Source organism: Ranitomeya variabilis, chromosome 4, assembly GCF_051348905.1.
Source record: "Ranitomeya variabilis isolate aRanVar5 chromosome 4, aRanVar5.hap1, whole genome shotgun sequence".
NCBI classification, from domain to species: Eukaryota; Metazoa; Chordata; class Amphibia; order Anura; family Dendrobatidae; genus Ranitomeya; species Ranitomeya variabilis.
Genome location: NC_135235.1, coordinates 745,376,034 through 745,402,937, shown reverse-complemented (window position 1 = coordinate 745,402,937; position 26,904 = coordinate 745,376,034). Strand labels below are relative to the sequence as shown.

At 47.3% G+C, this 26,904-nt stretch overlaps 2 protein-coding genes across 7 annotated transcripts in view; both read right to left on the bottom strand.

Annotated features, from left to right (window-relative positions):
• LOC143768074 (uncharacterized) overlaps positions 1 to 26,904 on the bottom strand; it is an 804,664-nt gene that overhangs the window by 733,042 nt on the left and 44,718 nt on the right. The gene's annotated exons all lie outside the window — the stretch shown is intronic.
• Positions 5,399 to 24,958, bottom strand: LOC143768076 (uncharacterized). 6 transcript variants are annotated; one of them, XM_077256760.1, is made up of 7 exons: positions 24,872 to 24,958; positions 19,224 to 19,359; positions 13,654 to 13,833; positions 13,456 to 13,579; positions 13,275 to 13,372; positions 12,986 to 13,076; positions 5,399 to 6,548 (listed from the first exon to the last, which is right to left on the bottom strand). In XM_077256760.1, exons 2-7 carry the CDS (start codon positions 19,293 to 19,295, stop codon positions 5,518 to 5,520), a joined length of 1,596 nt encoding a protein of 531 aa, XP_077112875.1. In that variant the 5' UTR covers positions 19,296 to 19,359; positions 24,872 to 24,958; the 3' UTR covers positions 5,399 to 5,517. The 6 variants fall into 6 exon arrangements, with proteins under 6 accessions (XP_077112875.1, XP_077112878.1, XP_077112877.1 ...); XM_077256763.1 differs by lacking the exon at positions 24,872 to 24,958 and adding an exon at positions 23,053 to 23,353; XM_077256762.1 differs by lacking the exon at positions 24,872 to 24,958 and adding an exon at positions 22,998 to 23,111.

Sequence of the window (26,904 nt, the reverse complement as noted above, 5' to 3'; positions counted from 1 at the left end):
GACAAAGTCATAGACGTCAAAATGGGTTGTGCTTTTACTGTGGTGATTCTGCTCATGTTATCTCAGCATGCTCTAAACGCTTAAAAAAGGTCGCTAAACCTGTCACCATTGGTACTATACAGCCTAAGTTTATTTTGTCTGTTACTTTGATTTGTTCTTTGTCGTCCTACTCGGTTATGGCCTTTGTGGATTCGGGTGCTGCCCTGAATCTGATGGATTTGTCATTTGCCAGGCGCTGTGGTTTTGTCCTGGAGCCTTTGGAATTTCCTATTCCTCTGAGGGGAATTGATGCTACGCCATTGGCTGAGAATAAACCTCAGTATTGGATGCAAATGACCATGTGCATGACTCCCGTTCATCAGGAGGTGATTCGCTTTCTTTTTCTGCATAATTTACATGATGTTGTCGTTTTGGGTCTGCCATGGTTGCAGGCTCATAATCCAGTTTTAGATTGGAAAGCTATGTCTGTGTCTAGTTGGGGTTGTCAGGGAATTCATGGCGATACTCCATTGGTGTCTATTGCTTCTTCCACTCCTTCTGACGTCCCTGAGTTTTTGTCTGACTACCAGGATGTATTTGATGAGCCCAGGTCCGGTGCCCTGCCCCCTCATAGGGATTGTGACTGTGCTATAAATTTAATTCCTGGTAGTAAATTCCCTAAGGGACGACTTTTTAATTTGTCTATACCAGAGCATGCCGCGATGCGGAATTATATAAAGGAGTCTTTGGAGAAGGGACATATTAGCCCATCCTCTTCCCCTCTTGGTGCAGGATTCTTTTTTGTGGCCAAGAAGGACGGTTCTTTGAGACCGTGTATAGATTATCGCCTTCTGAATAAAATTACAGTCAAATTTCAGTATCCTTTGCTGCCACTATTATCTGATTTGTTTGCTCGGATTAAGGGTGCCAGTTGGTTCACCAAGATAGATCTCCGTGGTGCGTATAATCTTGTGCGCATTAAGCAGGGAGATGAATGGAAAACAGCATTTAATATGCCCGAAGGCCATTTTGAGTACTTAGTGATGCCTTTTGGACTCTCTAATGCTCCTTCTGTGTTTCAGTCCTTCATGCATGACATTTTCCGTGAATATCTGGATAAATTTATGATTGTTTATCTGGATGACATTTTGGTCTTTTCTGATGATTGGGAGTCCCATGTGAAGCAGGTCAGGATGGTGTTTCAGGTCCTGCGTGCCAATGCTTTATTTGTGAAGGGCTCAAAATGCCTCTTCGGAGTACAGAAGGTCTCCTTTTTGGGTTTTATTTTTTCTCCTTCTGCTGTGGAGATGGACCCAGTCAAGGTCCAGGCTATTCATGACTGGACTCAGCCCACGTCTGTTAAGAGTCTTCAGAAGTTCTTGGGTTTTGCTAATTTTTACCGTCGTTTCATCGCTAATTTTTCTAGCGTGGTTAAACCTTTGACGGATTTGACCAGGAAGGGCTTTGATGTGACTAATTGGTCTCCTGCGGCCGTGGAGGCCTTTCGGGAGCTTAAGCACTGGTTTTCTTCAGCTCCAGTCTTATGTCAGCCAGATGTCTCTCTCCCCTTTCAGGTCGAGGTTGATGCTTCCGAGATTGGAGCAGGGGCTGTTTTGTCACAGAGAAGTTCTGAGGGCTCTGTGATGAAGCCATGTGCTTTCTTTTCAAGAAAGTTTTCGCCTGCCGAGCGAAATTATGATGTTGGTAATCAGGAGTTGTTGGCTATGAAGTGGGCATTTGAGGAGTGGCGTCATTGGCTCGAGGGAGCTAGACATCGTGCGGTGGTCCTGACTGATCACAAAAATCTGATTTACCTCGAGTCGGCCAAGCGCCTTAATCCTAGACAGGCTCGTTGGTCGTTGTTTTTCTCCCGTTTCAACTTCGTGGTCTCATACCTGCCTGGTTCGAAGAACGTGAAAGCTGATGCACTTTCTAGGAGCTTTGTGCCTGACTCTCCGGGAGTTTCTGAGCCGGCTGGTATTCTTAGAGAGGCAGTGATTTTGTCTGCCATTTCTCCAGATTTGCGACGAGTGCTGCAGAAATTTCAGGCGGATAGACCTGACCGTTGTCCACCAGAGAGACTGTTTGTCCCGGATAGATGGACCAGCAGAGTTATTTCTGAGGTTCATTCTTCGGTGTTGGCGGGTCATCCTGGGATTTTTGGTACCAGAGATTTGGTGGCTAGGTCCTTCTGGTGGCCTTCCTTGTCGCGGGATGTGCGTTCCTTTGTGCAGTCTTGTGGGATTTGTGCTCGGGCTAAGCCTTGCTGTTCTCGTGCCAGCGGGTTGCTTTTGCCTTTGCCTGTCCCGAAAAGGCCTTGGACGCACATCTCCATGGATTTTATTTCGGATCTGCCAGTATCTCAGAGAATGTCTGTCATCTGGGTGGTGTGTGATCGTTTTTCCAAGATGGTCCATTTGGTGCCCTTGCCTAAGCTGCCTTCCTCCTCCGGTTTGGTTCCTCTATTTTTTCAGAATGTGGTTCGCTTGCACGGCATTCCTGAAAATATTGTGTCTGATAGAGGATCCCAGTTTGTGTCCAGGTTTTGGCGAACTTTTTGTGCTAAGATGGGCATTGATTTGTCTTTTTCGTCGGCCTTCCATCCTCAGACTAATGGCCAAACCGAGCGAACTAATCAGACGTTGGAGACTTATTTGAGATGTTTTGTTTCTGCTGATCAGGATGATTGGGTGACTTTTTTGCCATTGGCCGAGTTTGCCCTTAATAATCAGGCTAGTTCTGCTACCTTGGTTTCGCCTTTTTTCTGCAATTCTGGTTTCCATCCTCGTTTTTCCTCGGGTCAGGTTGAGTCTTCTGACTGTCCTGGGGTGGATTCTGTGGTGGATAGGTTGCAGCAGATTTGGAGCCATGTGGTGGACAATCTGAAATTGTCACAGGAGAGGGCTCAGCGCTTTGCCAACCGCCGCCGCGGTGTGGGTCCCCGACTTCGTGTTGGGGATTTGGTGTGGCTGTCTTCTCGGTATGTTCCTATGAAGGTCTCGTCTCCTAAGTTTAAGCCTCGCTTCATCGGTCCTTATAAGATCTTGGAAATCCTTAACCCGCTGTCTTTTCGTTTGGATCTCCCGGCATCGTTTGCCATTCATAATGTGTTCCATAGGTCTTTGTTGCGGAGGTATGTGGTACCTGTGGTTCCTTCTGTTGAGCCTCCTGCTCCGGTGCTGGTTGAGGGCGAATTGGAGTACGTGGTGAAGATTTTGGATTCTCGTATCTCTAGACGGAGACTTCAGTATCTGGTTAAGTGGAAGGGCTATGGTCAGGAGGATAATTCCTGGGTTGTCGCCTCTGATGTTCATGCGGCCGATTTGGTTCGCGCCTTCCACGCAGCTCGTCCTGATCGCCCTGGGGGTCTTGATGAGGGTTCGGTGACCCCTCCTCAAGGGGGGGGTACTGTTGTGAACTCTATTTCTGGGCTCCCTCTAGTGGTCACAAGCGGTACTGTGTAGTGTTGTCTTTCTGCAGGTTGGCTTCATCAGCTGGTTCGTTATCCTTGGTTGGTTTTCTATTTAGCCCACCTGGATACTCAGTTCCTTGCCTGCTATCAATGTATTCAGTGCTCTTCAGATTCCGTGTGTCTACCTTGCTCCCAGTCTCTCCAAGACAAGCTAAGTTTTTGTTTGATCATTTTTTGATTATTAGTGTTCATTATGTTTTTAGTCCAGCTCGCTAAAATGTGATTTCTTCGCTTGCTGGTTGCTCTAGGGGACTGAGTTTCTCCCCCCACACCGTTAGTTGGTGTGGGGGTTCTTGAAATCTCAGAGTGGATATTTTGTAAGGGTTTTTTACTGACCGCATAGATTCCCTTTTCTATTTTCTGCTATCTAGTATTAGTGGGCCTCATTTGCTAAATCTGCTTTCACCCCTGTGTATGTGCCTTCCTCTTACCTCACCGTTATTATTTGTTGGGGGCTTCTATATCTTTGGGGATTATTTCTCTGGAGGCAAGAGAGGTCTTTCTTTCTCTCTAGGGGTAGTTAGTTCCTTAGGCTGGCTCGAGACGTCTAAGAATTCAGGCACGTTCACCGGCTACTTCTAGTGTGTTTGGTTAGGTTCAGATTTGCGGTCAGTCCAGCTTGCCACCTCCCTAGAGCTTGTCCTATGTTTGTTACTTAGCTGGAGTAATTTGTGATCCTCAACCACTAAGGATCATAACACTCCACACATTGTGGCCCCATTGATGCTCCACACATTATGCCCCATATGCTGTTGCTGCGATTAAAATAAAAAAAAAAATCACATACTCACCTCTCTTCGCTCCGGCCCCGGCTCTTGCGATAGTCACCTTCCTCGTTCCAGGCGCCGCTCTGTCTTCCATCCTCCGCACTGACTGTTCAGGCAGAGAGCGGCGTGCACACCAATTGCGTAATCGCGCCCTCTGACCTGAACAGTCACAGCCAGGGAACGGAAGACAGAGCAGCGCGCAGCGATGGAACGAGGAAGGTGACTATCGCGCAATGCTCACCTCCCCCGATATACTCACCTGCTCCCGGACGGTCCCTGGCAGCGTCTCACTGTCAGATGGTCTCCGGGAGCCGGCGGCATCTTCCTGTGTTCAGCGGTCACGTATCGCTCATTACAGTAATGAATATGCGTGCATATTCATTACTTTAATGAGCGGTACCACGTGACCGCTGAACGCAGGAAGATACCACCGGCTCCCAGAGACCACTGGTCATGCAGGGACCGCGCCAGGAACAGGTGAGTATGTCACCGCGCCGCTCCCCCTCCCCCGCCAACCCCCCCACTGCCAATGACTCGAGTATAAGCCGAGAGGGTCACTTTCAACCCAAAAAAGTGTGCTGAAAATCTCAGCTTATACTCGAGTATATACGGTAAGCTCCCTTAATCATGACATGTCATGATTAAGGGAGCATAGTCTCCAGAAACGCGTTGAGATTCTTACCCATATGGTTCATGCTGAAGTCTGTATCCTCTATGTTTAAAGTTTGAGAATAAAGAAAACTCTTTTACGGATTTGGTGAAGCTGGACATTTTCTTCTTTTTTAGAAAAAAAGCAGCAAAAAACGCCCTGTGTGAACTTACCCGTATAATGACAGATCGCTGATCTAGCTGATCACAGCGCCTTATCTGTATGGCGGTTTGTGGGAACACAGCTCCTGTGGAGCCGTATATATACGGCGCAAGTTGGGAAGGGGTTTAAAGATGCTGTCTACGAATGGATGGATGAGCCAAGTTGTACCCTTTCAAATATCTGTGCCTTCCTATACTGGCAATAGGAAATATTCCTTCCAGTACAGACCATTTGCTAATGTCCCTCTAGGCAGAGAATCAAGGAACTAAGGTGCCAGGATTGACACCTACCTCTAGCAAAAGCCCCTTTGTGCTGACAATACTGGTATATCCAGTTTCACCCTTTTGTCAACTAAATGTAACTCTACTGCCTGATTGATTTCCTTTATTGATTATTTACTTCACACTCTACATGAGTTTTTAGATGATCAAAGATATGATTCCCAGGAACAAGATTACCCACATTCTGAACATAAAAAAAAATAGTTTCTACCCTGTATGACTTCTCTGATGTGCAACAAGTTTTGTACTTGTACTATAACATTTCCCACATTCTGGACAATAATATGGCTTCTCTCCTGTGTGAATTATTTGATGTTTAAGAAGATCTCGTTTCTGGATAAAACGTTTCCCACATTCTAGACATGGATATGGCTTCTCTCCTGTGTGAATCCTTTGATGTTTAAGAAGATCAGGTTTCTGGATAAAACATTTCTCACATTCTGGACATGAATATGGCTTCTCTCCTGTGTGGATTCTTTGGTGTTTAAGAAGAAGTGATCTCCGGCTAAAACATTTCCCACATTCTGGACATGGATATGGCTTCTCACCTGTGTGGGTTGTTTGATGTCTAAGAAGCTCTGATCTCCGGATAAAACCTTTCCCACATTCTGAACATGAATGTGGCTTCTCCCCTGTGTGACTTCTGTAATGTGTATGCACACTTGACTTATGTTGAAAACATTTCCCACATTCTGGACATGAAAATGGTTTTTCTCCTGTGTGAATTCGCTGATGCATAAGGAAATGTGATTTCTGTTTGAAACATTTCTCACATTCTGGACATGAATATGGCTTCTCACCTGTGTGAATTATTTGATGTTTAAGAAGATCTGGTTTCTTGATAAAACATTTCCCACATTCTGAACATGAAAAAGGCTTCTCCCCTGTGTGACTTCTGTAATGTGTATGCAAATGTGACTTATGTCTAAAACATTTCCCACATTCTGGACATGAAAATGGCTTTTCTCCTGTATGACATCTCTCATGTACAAGCAATTTCGATTTATGTTTAAAATATTTCTTACATTCTGAACACGAAAATAGTTTATTTTCTGTGGGAATTATCTGATGTTCAACATCACTTTTGTGGCTTTCATTCTGCTTAACAGTCTGTGATGAATCCAAATAGGTGACTGATTGAAAAGGCTCCGATGATTGATTTTTGCTCTGAAGAGCTGGAGGTAGAGCTGGAATAATGGCATGCTTTTCATAGATATCCGATTTGACACCACAGTCATCTGCCAAGAATAAAACTGATTTTATTATTTTTCAATATCAATGCCTTATATTTGATGTAATTTCTAGATACATAATTCTATACAACTCAAAGTATAATGACACTATGACCTAAGACAGTGGTGAGCCACCTGTTCACAAATCCCATGGTACTGAACCTCTAAAGTACAATCGACAAAGATAATATATAAACGAAGAAAAGCTTGAAGCAATAAAGGGAGGATTAAAAATAAGCTTTATTACATTACAATCTATAGCAACAGATACAAATATACACCATAAAAACATGTAGGATTCTTAAAGGGGTATTCCCAGCTCTGATCAACTATCCCAATATGTAGAAGGTGTAATAATAATATTAGGAAATATGGAGTATAGGTCTTCTGACTCGCTATGTTGCTCACCCCATGTGCAGAGCATTGCATTAGTTTAGGTATCAATGGTTACTACCACTCCTACAGTATAGTGACTGTTAGTTGCTAGTGGTCATAACCATGGATACCTAAGCTACTGCAATGCCCTGGACATGGGGTAAGTGACATAGAGAATCAGTAAAACTATGCCACATTTCTAATTTAAAAAATGAAAAAAAAACACAATATCTTTTCACCTGTCCAAAGTTGAAAGACTCCGAAGAGTCCCATGCCGTAATCCATCCGTGCGACATTTGCTTATCAGCATAAGCGGTGACCTGAAGCGACCGATCACGTTAAAAAGCTGGGTAGAATGACTGGTTGCACGCTGATTTCTCAAGGTGAACTGCGATGATCTCACCGAGGTCATCACAGTTCATAGGCCCGCTCTTGCTGCAGGGAGTCATTTTCCCCAGCTCTTCAGCAGGAGCAGTTGCCTCATAACCCTACATCAAACTCCATCGCACCCAAAAGCGCTACAAATATTGGCTGGTGACTAGCTCATCCAACCTTTATCTACCCCCAATTCCTCAAGATGGCTGGACCATCATTGTAAATAAGCCCCTGTACTTTGTGTCACTCCCACCACATTGCAGATTGTAAGCTCCTACAGGCAGGGTCGTCAATATCTTTGCATTAATTATTGTATTATCGTTAACTTTCTTATGACTGTTGTATATGAACTGTTGAATTGTAAAGTGCTGCGGAATATGTTGACGCTATATAAATAAAGATTATTATGAGCAAATGTATCACACATGGGATTATGGTGTTGGCAACTCGATTCTTTCAACTTTGGACAGGTGAGAGATATTGTCTTTTACTTTTGTTTGCTTACAGGGGACAATGGCTTCAGGGGATTAGGTGTTACGAGCTTGTACCCATTACCCTGAAAAAAAAAAAAGATCCGATTTCAGTTTAGGAAAGTAGGACTAAGGTCATGAACATGCCATGCCATTTTCATATGACTATAATCCGATTTTTCACACCTAGCGTCTGACTGACATCCGAATGCCATGTAATTGCTATTCCATTGCAATACGATTTTAACATGAGCTTTGACATATATATATATATATATATATATATAACACAGAGTTAACGTCAGCGGTAACGGACAGCGTTATGCCGCGGGTAACGCACTCCGTTATCGCTGCTATTAACCCTGTGTGTCCCCAACTTTTTACTATTGATGCTGCCTATTCAGCATCAATAGTACAAAGATGTAATGTTAAAAAATAATAAAAAAACAAAAAACCTGCTATTCTCGCGAGACCGCTAAGTCTTCTGGGTAATTTCGCAATGCATCTCTGGGAACGGAAGATGGCGGCAGTCGCGCGTGCATCGCCAGAGCTTCGCTGGATCCCAGCAGGTGAGTATATAACTATTTTTTATTTTAATTATTTTTTTAAACAGGGATATGGTGCCCACACTGCTAAATACTACGTGGCCAGTGTTAGATACTATGTGGGCAGTGTTATATACTGCATGACTGCTATATACTGTGTGGACTGTGTTATATAATACGTGGGTTGTGTTATATACTGCGTGGCCACTGTTATATATTGTAGAATACCCGATGCGTTAATACAGGCCACGCAATAGATATGTGTCTATGTATGTATAGCAGCCACATAGTATATAGCACAGGCCACGTACTATTTGTCTGCTATAAACTACATGGCTCCTATATACTACGTGGCCTGTGCTATATACTATGTGGCTGCGATATACATACATACATATTCTAGAATACCTGATGCATTAGAATCGGGCCACCATCTAGTTTACATATATTTTCCAAGGAAATATACTTCAATACACACATACACTCACTGGCCACTTTATTAGGTACACCTGTCCAACTTCTTGTTAACACTTAATTTCTAATCAGCCAATCACATGGCGGCAACTCAGTGCATTTAGGCATGTAGACATGGTCAAGACAATCTCCTGCAGTTCAAACCGAGCATCAGTATGGGGAAGAAAGGCGATTTGAGTGCCTTTGAACGTGGCATGGTTGTTGGTGCCAGAAGGGCTGGTCTGAGTATTTCAGAAACTGCTGATCTACTGGGATTTTCACGCACAACCATCTCTAGGGTTTACAGAGAATGGTCCGAAAAAGAAAAAAAATCCAGTGAGCGGCAGTTCTGTGGGCGGAAATGCCTTGTTGATGCCAGAGGTCAGAGGAGAATGGGCAGACTGGTTCGAGCTGATAGAAAGGCAACAGTGACTCAAATCGCCACCCGTTACAACCAAGGTAGGCCTAAGAGCATCTCTGAACGCACAGTGCGTCGAACTTTGAGGCAGATGGGCTACAGCAGCAGAAGACCACACCGGGTACCACTCCTTTCAGCTAAGAACAGGAAACTGAGGCTACAATTTGCACAAGCTCATCGAAATTGGACAGTAGAAGATTGGAAAAACGTTGCTTGGTCTGATGAGTCTCGATTTCTGCTGCGACATTCGGATGGTAGGGTCAGAATTTGGCGTAAACAACATGAAAGCATGGATCCATCCTGCCTTGTATCAACGGTTCAGGCTGGTGGTGGGACAAATCTGCGGCAACTGTGTGATGCCATCATGTCAATATGGACCAAAATCTCTGAGGAATGCTTCCAGCACCTTGTTGAATCTATGCCACGAAGAATTGAGGGAGTTCTGAAGGCAAAAGGGGGTCCAACCCGTTACTAGCATGGTGTACCTAATAAAGTGGCCAGTGAGTGTATATATATTGATGAAAAGCCAGCAATTCATCTGCCGCGTACAGTAGAATCACTGACGCGACAGAATAGAACAGATATATATTTATACTGTTAGTAATCTATACATAGAATAGATATAAAGATATCAGTCACACATAATTAGTACAGTGTGTGCAGCTTACTGTACATGTATTTAATTAAATTATTCTTTTTCTGAAAAAAAAAAAAAATAGCAGGGGGTAAATTATCAAAACCAGCAGAGGTAAACAGATGGCCGTGGGCTGATGTTTATAGCCTGTGAAGGGTGAATACCCCTGGAGCTTCCCAGGCTATTAATATCAGCTCTCAGTTGTATACGTAGCCTTTACTGGTTATTATAATGAGGGACCCTCCCAAAAAAATGACGTAGGGTCACCTTATAATTAATAACCAACAAAAGGCTAGGCAGACAGCTGCGGGCTGATACAAATAGCCTGGGAAGGGGCCATGTATATTGGCCCCATTCTAGACTAAAAAACATCAGTTCTCAGCCACCCCAGAAAAAGCTCATCCACAGGATGTGCCAAATCTGGCATTTAACCTCCCTCTTCCCACTTGCCTCGGTGCTGTGGCAAGTAAGTTGATGGACGGGGAAGGGGGGTGGGGGGGGGTTGATGGCACCTTGGTATTGTCAGGTGACATCAAGCCCAAAGGTTAGTAATGTAGAGGTGTCTATAAGATGCCCCATTACTAACCCTATAGTCAAATTGTATATAAAAAAAACACCTTGTATTTGTAAAAACACACTGAGAATAAAGTCCTTTAATTGAAAGAATGACAGACTCCTTTAACAAACCTAAATTAAACCATACTCACGTCTTCACCCAGTCTGCTGAAGCCAATGTCCCCTGTAATAGAATTACTGCCAAGAAAATAATGATCCATTTGTCCTAAGTCGCATCTAGCTCTGCTACACTACATACAGATTGCATTGTTGCATGATGCGACTGTACAGCATGCCATCCAGCAGAGCAACTGAGCTGCGCATGCTTGCTCAGCTCAGTGTCTCACAATGAACTCCTTTCACCTCACTGACGTCACAGCGAGCGTGAGAAAGTTCTTAATTCAACTTACTAACGTCAGTGCGAGCACCGTTAGGCCGGGATCACACATGCGAGAAATACGTCCGAGTCTCGCATGGTAATACCCGGCATTGCCGCTGTCACTCAGGAGCGGAGCATGCGGCCGCATGTATTGCTATGCGGCCGCACTCTCCGCTCCTGAGTGACAGCGGCAATGCCGGGTATTACCATGCGAGACTCGGACGTATTTCTCTCTTGTGTGATCCCGGCCTTAGAACTCATCCCACGGCAATAGCACTGACGTTAGTGAGTTGAACTGAGTTAATTGGTTGTGAACTCACATGACTTTTCTTACAGCAGCATGAGCATGAGAACTTTCTTATGCTCCTGGTGACATCAGTGATGTGAAGAGAGTTCACAGCGAGACACTGAGCTGAGCAAGCACGTACAGCTCAGTGTCTCTGCTGGATGGCAGCCTGCCATGTAGATGTAGCAGAGCTAGACCCATCATGGGGCAAATGGATTATTATCTTCTCGGAGGACAGGTGAGGAATATTATTGTTAATTATTTTAATTCTGTTACAGGAGACATTGCCTTCAGTGGACTGGTCGATGATGTGAGTATGTTTTTTTTTTTTAGATTCATTAAAGGAGTCGTGGTCATTCTTTCAATTAAAGACTTTATTCTTGCTGTGTTTTTTAAATTCAATTTGACTATGGGGTTAGTAATGGGGGCATCTTATTGACGCCTCTCTATTACTAATCTCTGGGCTTGATGTCACCTGACAATACAAAGGTGACATCAATCCCCCCCATTTCCACCGCACCAGGGCAAATGGGAAGACGGAGGCAAAGTGCCAGAATTGGTGCATCATATATATGCTCCATTTCTGGGGTGGCTGAGAGCTGATATTTTTAGCCTGGAATGGGGCCAATGTCCATGGTCCCTCTGTAGGCCATTAATATCAGCCCACAGCTGTCTGCCAAGCCTTTGCTGGTTATTATAGGGGGACTTTACATCATTTTTTTGAGGGGGCCCTCATTTTAATAACCAGGAAAGGCTAGGTATACAGCTGTGAACTGATATTAATATCCTGGGAAGCTCCATATGCATCACCTCCTTCCCAAGCTATAAACAACTGCTCCCAGCTATCCGCTCGCCCTCGGCTGGTTAATAAATTGTCGGGGGCTCCACGCGAGTTTTTTCAGAAAATAATTTAGTAACTAATAAAATACGTGTAGATTAAGCTGCACACACACTGTACTAATTCTATATGTGACTGACATCAATATCTATATATTCCATCTATTCTATTATGTTGGGTCATGCTGTGATTTTACTGTATGCGACAGATGAATTGCCGACTTTTCAAAGGACATGAACGTGTAAGAAAACAAAACTATAATAATAATTTAAAAAAATAAAATAAAAAATATAATATAATATAATATATATATTTCACATGCTGTTGTGCAAATGGAATAGACAACAGATGGAAATTATTGGCAATTAGCAAGACTCACTCAATAAAGGAGTGGTTCTGCAGGTGGGGACCACAGACCACATCTAAGTCCCAATGCTTTCTGGCTGATGTTTTGGTCACTATTGAATGTTGTTGTGCTTTCACACTCGTGGTAGCATGAGACCGACTCTACAACCCACACAAGTGGCTCAGGTAGTGCAGCTCATTCAGGATGGCACATCAATGCGAGCTGTGGCAAGAAGGTATGTGGTGTCTGTCAGCGTAGTGTCAAGAGGCTGGAGGCGCTGCCAGGCGACAGGCTAGTACACCAGGAGACATGACCGGTTTGGCAGTGGGTCAGTAATGGTGTGGGGTGGCATTTCTTTGGAGGGCCGCACAGCTCTCCATGTGCTCGCCAGAGGTAGCCTGACTGCCATTAGGTACAGAGATGAGATCCTCAGACCCCTTGTGAGACCATATGCTGGTGCATTGGGCCCTGGGTTCCTTCTAATGCAGGACAATGCCAGACCTCATGTGGCTGGAGTGTGTCAGCAGTTCCTGCAAGATTTTTTTTTTTTTTTTTTAATTTCTGTGGAAGCATGGTTGAAAAGCAATGTCTTGACTTTAGTTTTTTCATTTCAGAGATTTTTATTTATTATTACATTTGTCATATTCAAGTTATTTCTGTGACCATTGTGGGTTTTTCTTTCATTAAACGAGGGGTACCAACAATTTTGACCATGTGTGTAATTACAGTAGAATCTGTGACTTCTCTGCATTTAGTGGTTACTACTCACCTGAGTAGTCATATGTAGGAATCTCCTCTTTACACCGCTTATCACCCCTCACATATGTCTCTGGAGTATTAATTTGGGTCAGATCTTCACCCTGAAACAAATATTGTAAAAGTCACAGACAGATGGAGAAGTCACATCTATGATCAGCTCTAATCCTGCCATCTCCACCGTTCTCATTACACAAGTATAAAACATATAATACTGGTGGATAAAACAAGACTGAGCACAAGACCTTCACAGCCGTCTACACATCATAGGGGAGATCTCATGACACCTTCTCTCCATCTACCTGTTGATCCTGAGGAACATTGGGATTTTCTTGTTTACAGTCATGTGGAAGAAGAGGATGGGGACATCTCTCTGGTGTTGTCCTCTTACTGGATAGATCTGGAGGAAACACATACAGGAACTGAATTCATTCTTTACATACAGATAATTATAGGCCGTGTGTATTTAGTCCTGTCTATTACCTGGTGATGTGAGGGGCTGGGGAACCTCCATCATGACGTCCTTGTACTGGTCTCTGTGTCCTTCTAAATACTCCCACTCCTCCATGGAGAAATAGACGGCGACATCCTGACACCTTATAGGAACCTGACACATACAATGATACCATCATCCCCCCGATCCCTTCATAGTGTTACTGTATAATGTCCCAGCAGTGTCACCTCTCCAGTCAGCAGCTCAATCATCTTGTAGGTGAGTTCTAGGATCTTCTGGTCATTGATTTGCTCATATATCAGGGGGCGAGGTGTAGGCCCCATGATTGGGCTCAGGGGTCTTCCCCATCCCTCAGACACAGGGTCCTGACAGCGATCACTAGTGGTCTTCTTCACTACTATGTAATCCTGGTTATGGAGAGACGCATTAAAGGCAACCTTTAAAATAGAAAAATTGAGGCTGACAGCACAACTGACAAAACGGATGCCCGTCCTAATTCAACGGGACCCAAGTGGAGGAGTACATACCATGAGTTGAAGTGAAGGACAGCATCCAATCCAGGTGAAAAAAATCTTACTTTATTGTGCCAAAATGCGACGTTTCAACCACAAGGGTCTTTTTCAAGCATACATAACAATCAAACTGACAGCCTTAAATAGGAAGTGGATAATCAACCACCAATCGCCTCATCAGAGACCACCCATACAATTTACATAACAGTGTTTGGTAATCACATTAACAATACAAAACTTACATTCTACACAACATATAAGGTTAGAAGCTATTCACATTGCCATAAATATACCACATAACACATAATTCAACCTATAAATGCAGCAGTTAACACATGTAAAGGGTCAAAACGTAAATAAACAATGCTACCTGTCGTGCCAGGACCAATCACCAGGTCCATAGTGGCATCCATGTGTGCGATCAGCCAATGATAGAGCCTGTGTCTCCCACCTCATAACCAGCAAATCAGAGCTCATGTTGTGGGCCCAATCCGGAGTACCGACATGAACCTAGCCTCATGTACAAGGACCAATCCAGGCTCCCATCACCGGAAAACATTGCGTACTCACATGAATTATCACCTGACCGGACTTCGGCCGTCCATAGCTCAAAGGACTCACCCATGCCACAGCATACAGACAGCCCCTGCTCGCAGTGCGCATGTCCACCGGCCCCACAACTAAGCGTCACATGGCTATGCATGTGCCGCCCTCAAAATTTACTGTGCTAAGGCAAGGAAATGTGTAATGCATGAAATGTGAATAGCATAATGGCTTGTGAAATCTATGAAAAAACACATGAGATTCTTAGCACAAGATTTGGCCAAAAGTTGTGAGCCCATCCACCAAACGTCAAGGTAATCTCAAAACGGATGCACAGTAAATTTTGAGTGCAGCCATTGATCTATTTGATATCTGACTTTTCTGGTTATGCACCAGTTCAGACTAGATTGCTGATCAGTCAGTTTTCTTATATTTACTATGTACTATTTTTTCTGACTTGAACGCCCCGCCCTTCACCATGCTGTGATTTTAATTACATCCAAACACAGTTGGTTCTGACCTTCCTATAAATGCAGGCTTTACCATGTTATTAGCCATAGGTAAGTGTTCACACTAGGCAGACAGGTCAGGTAACCATCCGATCTGAGATTACCTTGACGTTTGGTGGATGGGCTCACAACGTTTGGCCAAATATTGTGCTAAGAATCTCATGTGTTTTTTCATAAATTTCCCTAGCCATTATGCTATTCACATTTCATGTATCGCACATTTCCTTGCCTTAGCACAGTAAATTTTGAGTGCAGCCATTGATCTATTTGCTATATGACTTTTCTGGTTATGCACCAGTTCAGACTATATTGCTGTTCAGTCAGTTTTCTTATATTTACTATACATGTGCCGCCGTCATGGTAACCCAGGAGACACGCCCACCGGTCACACGGAACTGTCACATATCCAGGCAGGGCAGCACCTAAGCCTGCATCACGTCATGTACAGGACCAGCGCACACACTGCGCATGTCCACGGCCTCCACAGCGAGCACCACAGATATATGTAGCGTCGTCATGGAGACCAGAAAGACACGCCCACCAGCCGCATGAAAGTGCCTATATTCACAAGGGGGTGGCACCAGCACTCAAACCGCGCCTGTCACATATACACTCCTTCCTTTGTTTAAGGCATATCTATAGCACCAATAACTCCTACGGTGCCATATCCATGGCTACCTATTACTCTTCACTCGATCCTTTATCCATAGACATTAAATCCCTAAAAATAACAGATCATAGAGACCAAACTGATTCGCCATGCAAACATGGAAAAAGGATCATGTTCACAAAAACATGATCCAAACACTCAACAGAATGCCAAAAAATAAAAAAAATAAAAAAAACCAAGGTACAATACAAAAATGGCTAATAATTAAATAATATAACAACACAATGAACTGATAAGCTCCCCAGGGTTAAAGATAATATATGCATGGATAAATATACAGACAAGGACCCATCACAATGGTTGGGTATATATATATTATGCCCTATATAGTCTGTACCTGTATGCCAAAAAAATATATAAAAGCGTATAGAGAGGCAATGGTAATGGCGCAAATAGGGTTAATGCCACAAAATGTGAACAAAAACACCAACTCACAATGGAATCGCCTGCAGCCATAAACCCAATAATGCATAAGAAAGCCTTGTGCCCTAGGTTTACAATCATGGACAAAAAAATCAATACGGCACCAATGCAACCTGAAACCAGCAATGTATATCCCCAAATAAAGCAGGTAACCACCGGAGGAGGAAGGAAGGGCAGGGATCAGCCTTGGGTTCGTCCCCTGAGGACGGGTGAACTCCTCAACCTCAGGCAGTCCCTGGTGCAAAATGTGCCAATGCTTCAATACTATATATATCATCTGACCACAAGACCTGCTAAAAGTGGACACAAAGGGGATACGTTTGTCTCTCATCTTGACTTTCTTCCTTCTCACATCAAGTCTCCACATCCCTCTTACTCTTCTCATATGTTCTTTAACACCACCAACCGGATAGCCCCTGTTCAAAAATGTATTACACATCTCCTCCAATCTAGGATCAAGAATTTTTTAATCACCCACATACAGGTAAAAGGATTTATATCAAGGGGAGGTATATGTGCACCTCTAGCTTTGTGATATATCTGATCGTGTGTCCTTGTGGACTGACATATGTGGGCGAGACTACTATGTAAATCAAGGCACGCATCAGCAAGCACAAAGGTACCATCAGGACTAAAATGGTAGACTTACCGATAGCTAAGCACTTTATTGAGAGTGGGCATTCTGTTAGCCAGTTAAGGCTTAGGGTAATTGATGGTGTACCCCCCTTGAGAAGGGGTGGGGATAGGGTCAAGTTATTAAAACAGAAAGAGCTCAGATGGATTTCTAGGCTGGGCTCTCGTCATCCTGGGGGGTTGAACGTTGACTATAATTTACAGTTATGTGTCCTGAAAGATCTTGAAATGGTTTTGTGAGGTGCTCTTCGTGTGGTTTTGTTTTTAACGGGTGTTTGGGTTTTGCTCTTCACTTTATTCATTTAAGGATCCCTACATATAATATGGTTTGGGTTTGTCCTGTCCCTTTACTTAGATTTGTTGTTTTTATTTTTTGGCATTCTGTCGAGTGTTTGGATCATGTTTTTGTGAACATGATCCTTTTTCCATGTTTGCATGGCGAATCAGTTTGGTCTCTATGATCTGTTATTATTAGGGATTTAATGTCTATGGATAAAGGATCGAGTGAAGAGTAATAGGTAGCCATGGATGGCACTGTAGGAGTTATTGGTGCTATAGTTATTGGTGCTATAGATATACACTCCTTCCTTTGTTTAAGGCATATGTGACAGGCGCGGTTTGAGTGCTGGTGCCGCCCCCTTGTGAATATAGGCACTTTCATGCGGCTGGTGGGCGTGTCTTTCTGGTCTCCATGACGACGCTACATATATTTGTGGTGCTCGCTGTGGACATGCGCAGTGTGCGCGCTGGTCCTGTACATGCCGTGATGCAGGCTTAGGTGCTGCCCTGCCTGGATATGTGACAGTTCCGTGCGACCGTTGGGCGTGTATCCTGGGTTGCCATGATGGCGCCACATGCATAGTCATGTGACGCTTAGTTGTGGGGCCGGTGGACATGCGCACTGCGAGCAGGGGCTGTCTGTATGCTGTGGCATGGGTGAGTCCTTTGAGCTATGGACGGCCGAAGTCCGGTCAGGTGATAATTCATGTGAGTACGCAATGTTTTCCGGTGATGGGAGCCTGGATTGGTCCTTGTACATGAGGCTAGGTTCATGTCGGTACTCCGGATTGGGCCCACAACATGAGCTCTGATTTGCTGGTTATGAGGTGGGAGACACAGGCTCTATCATTGGCTGATCGCACACATGGATGCCACTATGGACCTGGTGATTGGTCCTGGCACGACAGGTAGCATTGTTTATTTACGTTTTGACCCTTTACATGTGTTAACTGCTGCATTTATAGGTTGAATTATGTGTTATGTGGGATATTTATGGCAATGTGAATAGCTTCTAACCTTATATGTTGTGTAGAATGTAAGTTTTGTATTGTTAATGTGATTACCAAACACTGTTATGTAAATTGCATGGGTGGTCTCTGATGAGGCGATTGGTGGGTGATTATCCACTTCCTATTTAAGGCTGATTGTTAGGTATGCTTTAAAAAGTCCCTTGTGGTTGAAACGTCGCATTTTGGCACAATAAAGTAAGATTTTTTTCACCTGGATTGGATGTTGTCCTTCACTTCAACTCACATTAAAGGGAACCTGTCACCCCCAAAATTGAAGGTGAGCTTAGCCCACCGGCATCAGGGGCTTATCTACAGCATTATGTAATGCTGTAGATAAGCCCCCGATGTATCCTGAAAAATGAGAAAAAGAGGTTAGATTATACTCACCCAGGGGAGGTCCCGCTGCGGTCCGGTCCGATGGGCGTCGCAGTCCGGTCCAGCGCCTCCGATCTTCTTACGATGACATCCTCTTCTTGTCACCACGCTGTGGCTCCGGCGTACTTTGTCTGCCCTGTTGAGGGCAGAGCAAAGTACTGCAGTGCGCAGGCGCCGGGCACCTGCATCGGAGCCGCAGCATGAAGACAAGAAGATGGGAGGCCCCAGACCGGACTGCAACGCCCATCGGATCAGACCGCAGCGGGACCGCCCCTGGGTGAGTATAATCTAACCTCTTTTTCTCATCTTTCAGGATACATCGGGGGCTTATCTACAGCATTACAGAATGCTGTAGATAAGCCCCTGATGCTGGTTGGCTTAGCTCACCTTCCATTTTGGGGTGACAGGTTCCCTTTAATAAATCTCACTACAGACATTTGCAGAGTCCTCACCTCTCCAGTTCTGTCCATCTGTTATTCCCATAGATAAGAACGATGTAATGTGACTAGTGATGAGCGAATATACTCGTTACACTAGATTTCCCGAGCACGCTCAGGTGTCCTCTGAGTATTTTTTAGTGCTCGGAGATTTAGTTTTCATCGCCGCAGCTGAATGATTTACATCTGTTAGCCAGCATAACTACATGTGGGGGTTGCCTGATTGCTAGGGAATCCCCACATGTAATCAAGCAGGCTAACAGATGCAAATCATTCAGCTGCGGTGAGGAAAACTAAATCTCCGAGCACTAACAAATACTCGGAGGACACCCGAGCGTGCTCCGGAAATCTCGAGTAACAAGTATATTCGCTCATCACTAAATGTGACGTCATCAGAATCTCTCACCTCTCCAGTAAGACAGAAGAGGATCTCTAGGGTGACGTGTAATATTCTCTCCGCCATCTTGTCCGTAGCCATGCATTAAAGTTTAATGTAAATTTTCTAGAAGATGATCACTAAAACGATTTTCTTTGCCAGGATCCTAAATAGAAGGAAGATCAGCTGATAAAGAATCATAAAAAATACCATGAGAAAACAAGATACAGGAGCAATGATGCTGGATGGAGTCTCCAGCACCGACCTCCACCCGCAGAGCCACACTCCACATAGAGAATAATGGAGCCTCCAGCACCGACCTCCACCCAGAGCCGCACTCCACATAGAGAATAATGGAGCCTCCAGCACCGACCTCCACCCAGAGCCGCACTCCACATAGAGAATAATGGAGCCTCCAGCACCGACCTCCACCCGCAGAGCCGCACTCCACATAGAGAATAATGGAGCCTCCAGCACCGACCTCCACTCGCAGAGCCGCACTCCACATAGAGAATAATGGAGCCTCCAGCACCGACCTCCACCCGCAGAGCCGCACTCCACATAGAGAATAATGGGGCCTCCAGCACCGACCTCCACCCGCAGAGCCACACTCCACATAGAGAATAATGGAGCCTCCAGCACCGACCTCCACTCACAGAGAATAATGGGGCCTCCAGCACTGACCTCCACCCGCAGAGCCGAACTCCTCATAGAGAATAATGGAGCCTCCAGCACCGACCTCCACCCGCAGAGCCGCACTCCACATAGAGAATAATGGAGCCTCCAGCACCGACCTCCACCCGCAGAGCCGCACTCCACATAGAGAATAATGGAGCCTCCAGCACCGACCTCCACCCGCAGAGCCGCACTCCACATAGAGAATAATGGAGCCTCCAGCACCGACCTCCACCCGCAGAGCCGCACTCCACATAGAGAATAATGGAGCCTCCAGCACCGACCTCCACCCGCAGAGCCGCACTCCACATAGAGAATAATGGGGCCTCCAGCACCGACCTCCACCCGCAGAGCCACACTCCACATAGAGAATAATGGAGCCTCCAGCACCGACCTCCACCCGCAGAGCCGCACTCCACATAGAGAATAATGGAGCCTCCAGCACCGACCTCCACTCGCAGAGCCGCACTCCACATAGAGAATAATGGAGCCTCCAGCACCGACCTCCACCCGCAGAGCCGCACTCCACATAGAGAATAATGGGGCCTCCAGCACCGACCTCCACCCGCAGAGCCACACTCCACATAGAGAATAATGGAGCCTCCAGCACCGACCTCCACTCACAGAGAATAATGGGGCCTCCAGCACTGACCTCCACCCGCAGAGCCGAACTCCACATAGAGAATAATGGAGCCTCCAGCACCGACCTCCACCCGCAGAGCCGCACTCCACATAGAGAATAATGGAGCCTCCAGCACCGACCTCCACCCGCAGAGCCGCACTCCACATAGAGAATAATGGGGCCTCCAGCACCGACCTCCACCCGCAGAGCCGCACTCCACATAGAGAATAATGGAGCCTCCAGCACCGACCTCCACCCGCAGAGCCGCACTCCACATAGAGAATAATGGAGCCTCCAGCACCGACCTCCACCCGCAGAGCCGCACTCCACATAGAGAATAATGGAGCCTCCAGCACCGACCTCCACCCAGAGCCGCACTCCACATAGAGAATAATGGAGCCTCCAGCACCGACCTCCACCCGCAGAGCCGCACTCCACATAGAGAATAATGGAGCCTCCAGCACCGACCTCCACCCGCAGAGCCGCACTCCACATAGAGAATAATGGAGCCTCCAGCACCGACCTCCACCCGCAGAGCCGCACTCCACATAGAGAATAATGGGGCCTCCAGCACCGACCTCCACCCGCAGAGCCGCACTCCACATAGAGAATAATGGAGCCTCCAGCACCGACCTCCACCCGCAGAGCCGCACTCCACATAGAGAATAATGGAGCCTCCAGCACCGACCTCCACTCGCAGAGCCGCACTCCACATAGAGAATAATGGAGCCTCCAGCACCGACCTCCACCCGCAGAGCCGCACTCCACATAGAGAATAATGGGGCCTCCAGCACCGACCTCCACCCGCAGAGCCACACTCCACATAGAGAATAATGGAGCCTCCAGCACCGACCTCCACTCACAGAGAATAATGGGGCCTCCAGCACTGACCTCCACCCGCAGAGCCGAACTCCTCATAGAGAATAATGGAGCCTCCAGCACCGACCTCCACCCGCAGAGCCGCACTCCACATAGAGAATAATGGAGCCTCCAGCACCGACCTCCACCCGCAGAGCCGCACTCCACATAGAGAATAATGGAGCCTCCAGCACCGACCTCCACCCGCAGAGCCGCACTCCACATAGAGAATAATGGAGCCTCCAGCACCGACCTCCACCCGCAGAGCCGCACTCCACATAGAGAATAATGGAGCCTCCAGCACCGACCTCCACCCGCAGAGCCGCACTCCACATAGAGAATAATGGAGCCTCCAGCACCGACCTCCACCCGCAGAGCCGCACTCCACATAGAGAATAATGGAGCCTCCAGCACCGACCTCCACCCGCAGAGCCGCACTCCACATAGAGAATAATGGGGCCTCCAGCACCGACCTCCACCCGCAGAGCCGCACTCCACATAGAGAATAATGGAGCCTCCAGCACCGACCTCCACCCGCAGAGCCGCACTCTACATAGAGAATAATGGAGCCTCCAGCACCGACCTCCACTCGCAGAGCCGCACTCCACATAGAGAATAATGGAGCCTCCAGCACCGACCTCCACCCGCAGAGCCGCACTCCACATAGAGAATAATGGGGCCTCCAGCACCGACCTCCACCCGCAGAGCCACACTCCACATAGAGAATAATGGAGCCTCCAGCACCGACCTCCACTCACAGAGAATAATGGGGCCTCCAGCACTGACCTCCACCCGCAGAGCCGAACTCCACATAGAGAATAATGGAGCCTCCAGCACCGACCTCCACCCGCAGAGCCGCACTCCACATAGAGAATAATGGGGCCTCCAGCACTGACCTCCACCCGCAGAGCCGAACTCCACATAGAGAATAATGGAGCCTCCAGCACCGACCTCCACCCGCAGAGCCGCACTCCACATAGAGAATAATGGAGCCTCCAGCACCGACCTCCACCCGCAGAGCCGCACTCCACATAGAGAATAATGGAGCCTCCAGCACCGACCTCCACCCGCAGAGCCGCACTCCACATAGAGAATAATGGGGCCTCCAGCACCGACCTCCACCCGCAGAGCCGCACTCCACATAGAGAATAATGGAGCCTCCAGCACCGACCTCCACCCGCAGAGCCGCACTCCACATAGAGAATAATGGAGCCTCCAGCACCGACCTCCACTCGCAGAGCCGCACTCCACATAGAGAATAATGGAGCCTCCAGCACCGACCTCCACCCGCAGAGCCGCACTCCACATAGAGAATAATGGGGCCTCCAGCACCGACCTCCACCCGCAGAGCCACACTCCACATAGAGAATAATGGAGCCTCCAGCACCGACCTCCACTCACAGAGAATAATGGGGCCTCCAGCACTGACCTCCACCCGCAGAGCCGAACTCGACATAGAGAATAATGGAGCCTCCAGCACCGACCTCCACCCGCAGAGCCGCACTCCACATAGAGAATAATGGAGCCTCCAGCACCGACCTCCACCCGCAGAGCCGCACTCCACATAGAGAATAATGGGGCCTCCAGCACCGACCTCCACCCGCAGAGCCGCACTCCACATAGAGAATAATGGAGCCTCCAGCACCGACCTCCACCCGCAGAGCCGCACTCCACATAGAGAATAATGGAGCCTCCAGCACCGACCTCCACTTGCAGAGCCGCACTCCACATAGAGAATAATGGAGCCTCCAGCACCGACCTCCACCCGCAGAGCCGCACTCCACATAGAGAATAATGGGGCCTCCAGCACCGACCTCCACCCGCAGAGCCACACTCCACATAGAGAATAATGGAGCCTCCAGCACCGACCTCCACTCACAGAGAATAATGGGGCCTCCAGCACTGACCTCCACCCGCAGAGCCGAACTCCACATAGAGAATAATGGAGCCTCCAGCACCGACCTCCACCCGCAGAGCCGCACTCCACATAGAGAATAATGGAGCCTCCAGCACCGACCTCCACCCGCAGAGCCGCACTCCACATAGAGAATAATGGGGCCTCCAGCACCGACCTCCACCCGCAGAGCCACACTCCACATAGAGAATAATGGAGCCTCCAGCACCGACCTCCACTCACAGAGAATAATGGGGCCTCCAGCACTGACCTCCACCCGCAGAGCCGAACTCCACATAGAGAATAATGGAGCCTCCAGCACCGACCTCCACCCGCAGAGCCGCACTCCACATAGAGAATAATGGAGCCTCCAGCACCGACCTCCACCCGCAGAGCCGCACTCCACATAGAGAATAATGGGGCCTCCAGCACCGACCTCCACCCGCAGAGCCGCACTCCACATAGAGAATAATGGAGCCTCCAGCACCGACCTCCACCCGCAGAGCCGCACTCCACATAGAGAATAATGGAGCCTCCAGCACCGACCTCCACCCGCAGAGCCGCACTCCACATAGAGAATAATGGGGCCTCCAGCACCGACCTCCACCCGCAGAGCCGCACTCCACATAGAGAATAATGGAGCCTCCAGCACTGACCTCCACCCGCAGAGCCGCACTCCACATAGAGAATAATGGAGCCTCCAGCACCGACCTCCACTCGCAGAGCCGCACTCCACATAGAGAATAATGGAGCCTCCAGCACCGACCTCCACCCGCAGAGCCGCACTCCACATAGAGAATAATGGAGCCTCCAGCACCGACCTCCACCCGCAGAGCCGCACTCCACATAGAGAATAATGGGGCCTCCAGCACCGACCTCCACCCGCAGAGCCGCACTCCACATAGAGAATAATGGAGCCTCCAGCACTGACCTCCACCCGCAGAGCCGCACTCCACATAGAGAATAATGGAGCCTCCAGCACCGACCTCCACTCGCAGAGCCGCACTCCACATAGAGAATAATGGGGCCTCCAGCACCGACCTCCACCCGCAGAGCCGCACTCCACATAGAGAATAATGGAGCCTCCAGCACCGACCTCCACTCGCAGAGCCGCACTCCACATAGAGAATAATGGAGCCTCCAGCACCGACCTCCACCCGCAGAGCCACACTCCACATAGAGAATAATGGAGCCTCCAGCACCGACCTCCACTCACAGAGAATAATGGGGCCTCCAGCACTGACCTCCACCCGCAGAGCCGAACTCCACATAGAGAATAATGGAGCCTCCAGCACCGACCTCCACCCGCAGAGCCGCACTCCACATAGAGAATAATGGAGCCTCCAGCACCGACCTCCACCCGCAGAGCCGCACTCCACATAGAGAATAATGGGGCCTCCAGCACCGACCTCCACCCGCAGAGCCGCACTCCACATAGAGAATAATGGAGCCTCCAGCACCGACCTCCACCCGCAGAGCCGCACTCCACATAGAGAATAATGGAGCCTCCAGCACCGACCTCCACCCGCAGAGCCGCACTCCACATAGAGAATAATGGGGCCTCCAGCACCGACCTCCACCCGCAGAGCCGCACTCCACATAGAGAATAATGGAGCCTCCAGCACCGACCTCCACTTGCAGAGCCGCACTCCACATAGAGAATAATGGAGCCTCCAGCACCGACCTCCACTTGCAGAGCCGACTGCACTCCACTATGGCTGTTCTGTGCACAGGACCTGTGATGAGGTCACAGGAGGGGAGGAGTCAGGGGGTCACATGATCAGGGGCCTCAGTGTATGCAGGACTCTGCTGTGCTGGTTGTCATTTTTGTGTGGGGTCAGGAGGGGTTTACAGTGTGGATGTGACTGAGCCGTGTGTGTTCGAGGTGTACAGAGCGGAGCCGTGTGTGTACGTGGTGTACGGAGTGTTGTGTGGACAAAGCAGAGCCGTGCTCCTTCCTCATTTGACCTAAACCCTATTAAGAACTTGTGGGCTCTTCTTAAACATTGGATCATTCAGAGATCCACAATGAACTTCTGAAATGAGTTTGCGGCACTGAGAGTAAAGGGGCCGAATAATATTACACGCCCCACTTTTCAGTTTTTGAATTTCCACAAAAATTTAAAATAACCAATAAATTTCATTCAACTTCACAATTGTGTTCCACTTGTTGTTGATTCTTCACCAAAAATTAACATTTGGTATCTTTATGTTTGAAGCATGATATGTGGGAAAAGGTTGAAAAGTTCCATGGGGCCGAATACTTTCGCAAGGCCCTGTAGATCTCCGTCAATGCCTTGTTTCACAAATTTTGGGGAAACAGTAAGAGAAAGAAAGGTCAGCCTGACTACATAGAAGGGTAATAGGGGAAGGAAGAGAATCTCCGTTACTGTGTTTTGCATTGTCAACAGTGTCTCTCTACGGTAATATATGTTGTATCTTTAATAGTGTTGAGCGATACCGTCCGATACTTGAAAGTATCGGTATCGGCCGATACCGGCAAAGTATCGGATCTAATCCGATACCGATACCAATACAAGTCAATGGGACTCAAGTATCGGACGGTATCCCTGATGGTTCCCAGGGTCTGAAGGAGAGGAAACTCTCCTTCAGGCCCTGGGATCCATATTAATGTGTAAAATAAAGAATTAAAATAAAAAATATTGATATACTCACCTCTCCGACGCAGCCTGCACCTTACCGAGGGAACCGGCAGCCTTCTTTGCTTAAAATGCGCGCGTTTACTGCCTTCCGTGACGTCACGACTTCTGATTGGTCGCGTGCCGCCCATGTGACCGCGACGCGACCAATCACAAGCCGTGACGTAATTTTCAGGTCCTGAATGCCTAGAATTAGGAATAAGGAAATCCTGAAAACATGACATGTTGGTGGCTCTTGAGGACCGGAGTTGGGGAACACTGCTCTAGAGTGTTTGTGATTTTGTAAAGAGTCTCTGGATCTTTGGATGTCTGGATCTCTTGGCTCTCTGGATATCTTGGTAGTCTGGATGCATATTGTTAGGGGCATATTCCACTTATATAGCTCCCAACTGCTGTCATTCAAGCCAGCATCCAGAGGTCAAGAGGATGATGTGATGAGGTTAACTCACATTGTTTGACTACTTAATTTGCATAGATTTTAATCCTGTTTTGAAAGTCAACAAGCCACAGGACCCACACAATGGTGATTCAATAGATTAAGTAAAAATCCAGTGTTCAATTACCCTACATCACTGTATTCTAAAGATAGCAGACAATAAGTTGTAGGAGCTGATATTAGGCTGGCCTCACACTAGCGAGTTTTACGGACGTATGAGCGCATAAACTACGTCCGTAAAATACGCATTACACACGGCTCAATGAATCTCTATGGCCCAGCTCCTATCTGACGTATATTACGCATCCGTAATATACGGTCTTGTACGGCTGTAGAAAATCGCAGCATGCTACGTTTGTCACCGTATTGCGCAAAAAAATCGCCAAAGAAAGTCTATGGGGGCGAGAAAAATACAAATTCCACACGGACCAGCAGTGTGACTTGCGAGAAATACGCAGCGGTGTTAGTGAAAAGCCGGTAATTCAATTGCCGGCTTTTCATTTCTCCTTCACAAACCCGACAGGATATGAGACATGATTACATACAGTAAACCATCTCATATCCCT

Bases quoted from the DNA above. Each gene is read 5' to 3' on its own strand.
- LOC143768076 (XM_077256758.1), bottom strand. From the start codon at position 19,295: ATGGCTACGGACAAGATGGCGGAGAGAATATTACACGTCACCCTAGAG. The intron at 13,077-13,259 runs GTGTCATGAGAT...TATTTGTTTCAG, and splicing joins AACAGGTAGATGGAGAGAAG to GGTGAAGATCTGACCCAAAT. The intron at 6,549-12,985 runs GTGAGTAGTAAC...TATTCTTGGCAG, and splicing joins TCCTACATATGACTACTCAG to ATGACTGTGGTGTCAAATCG.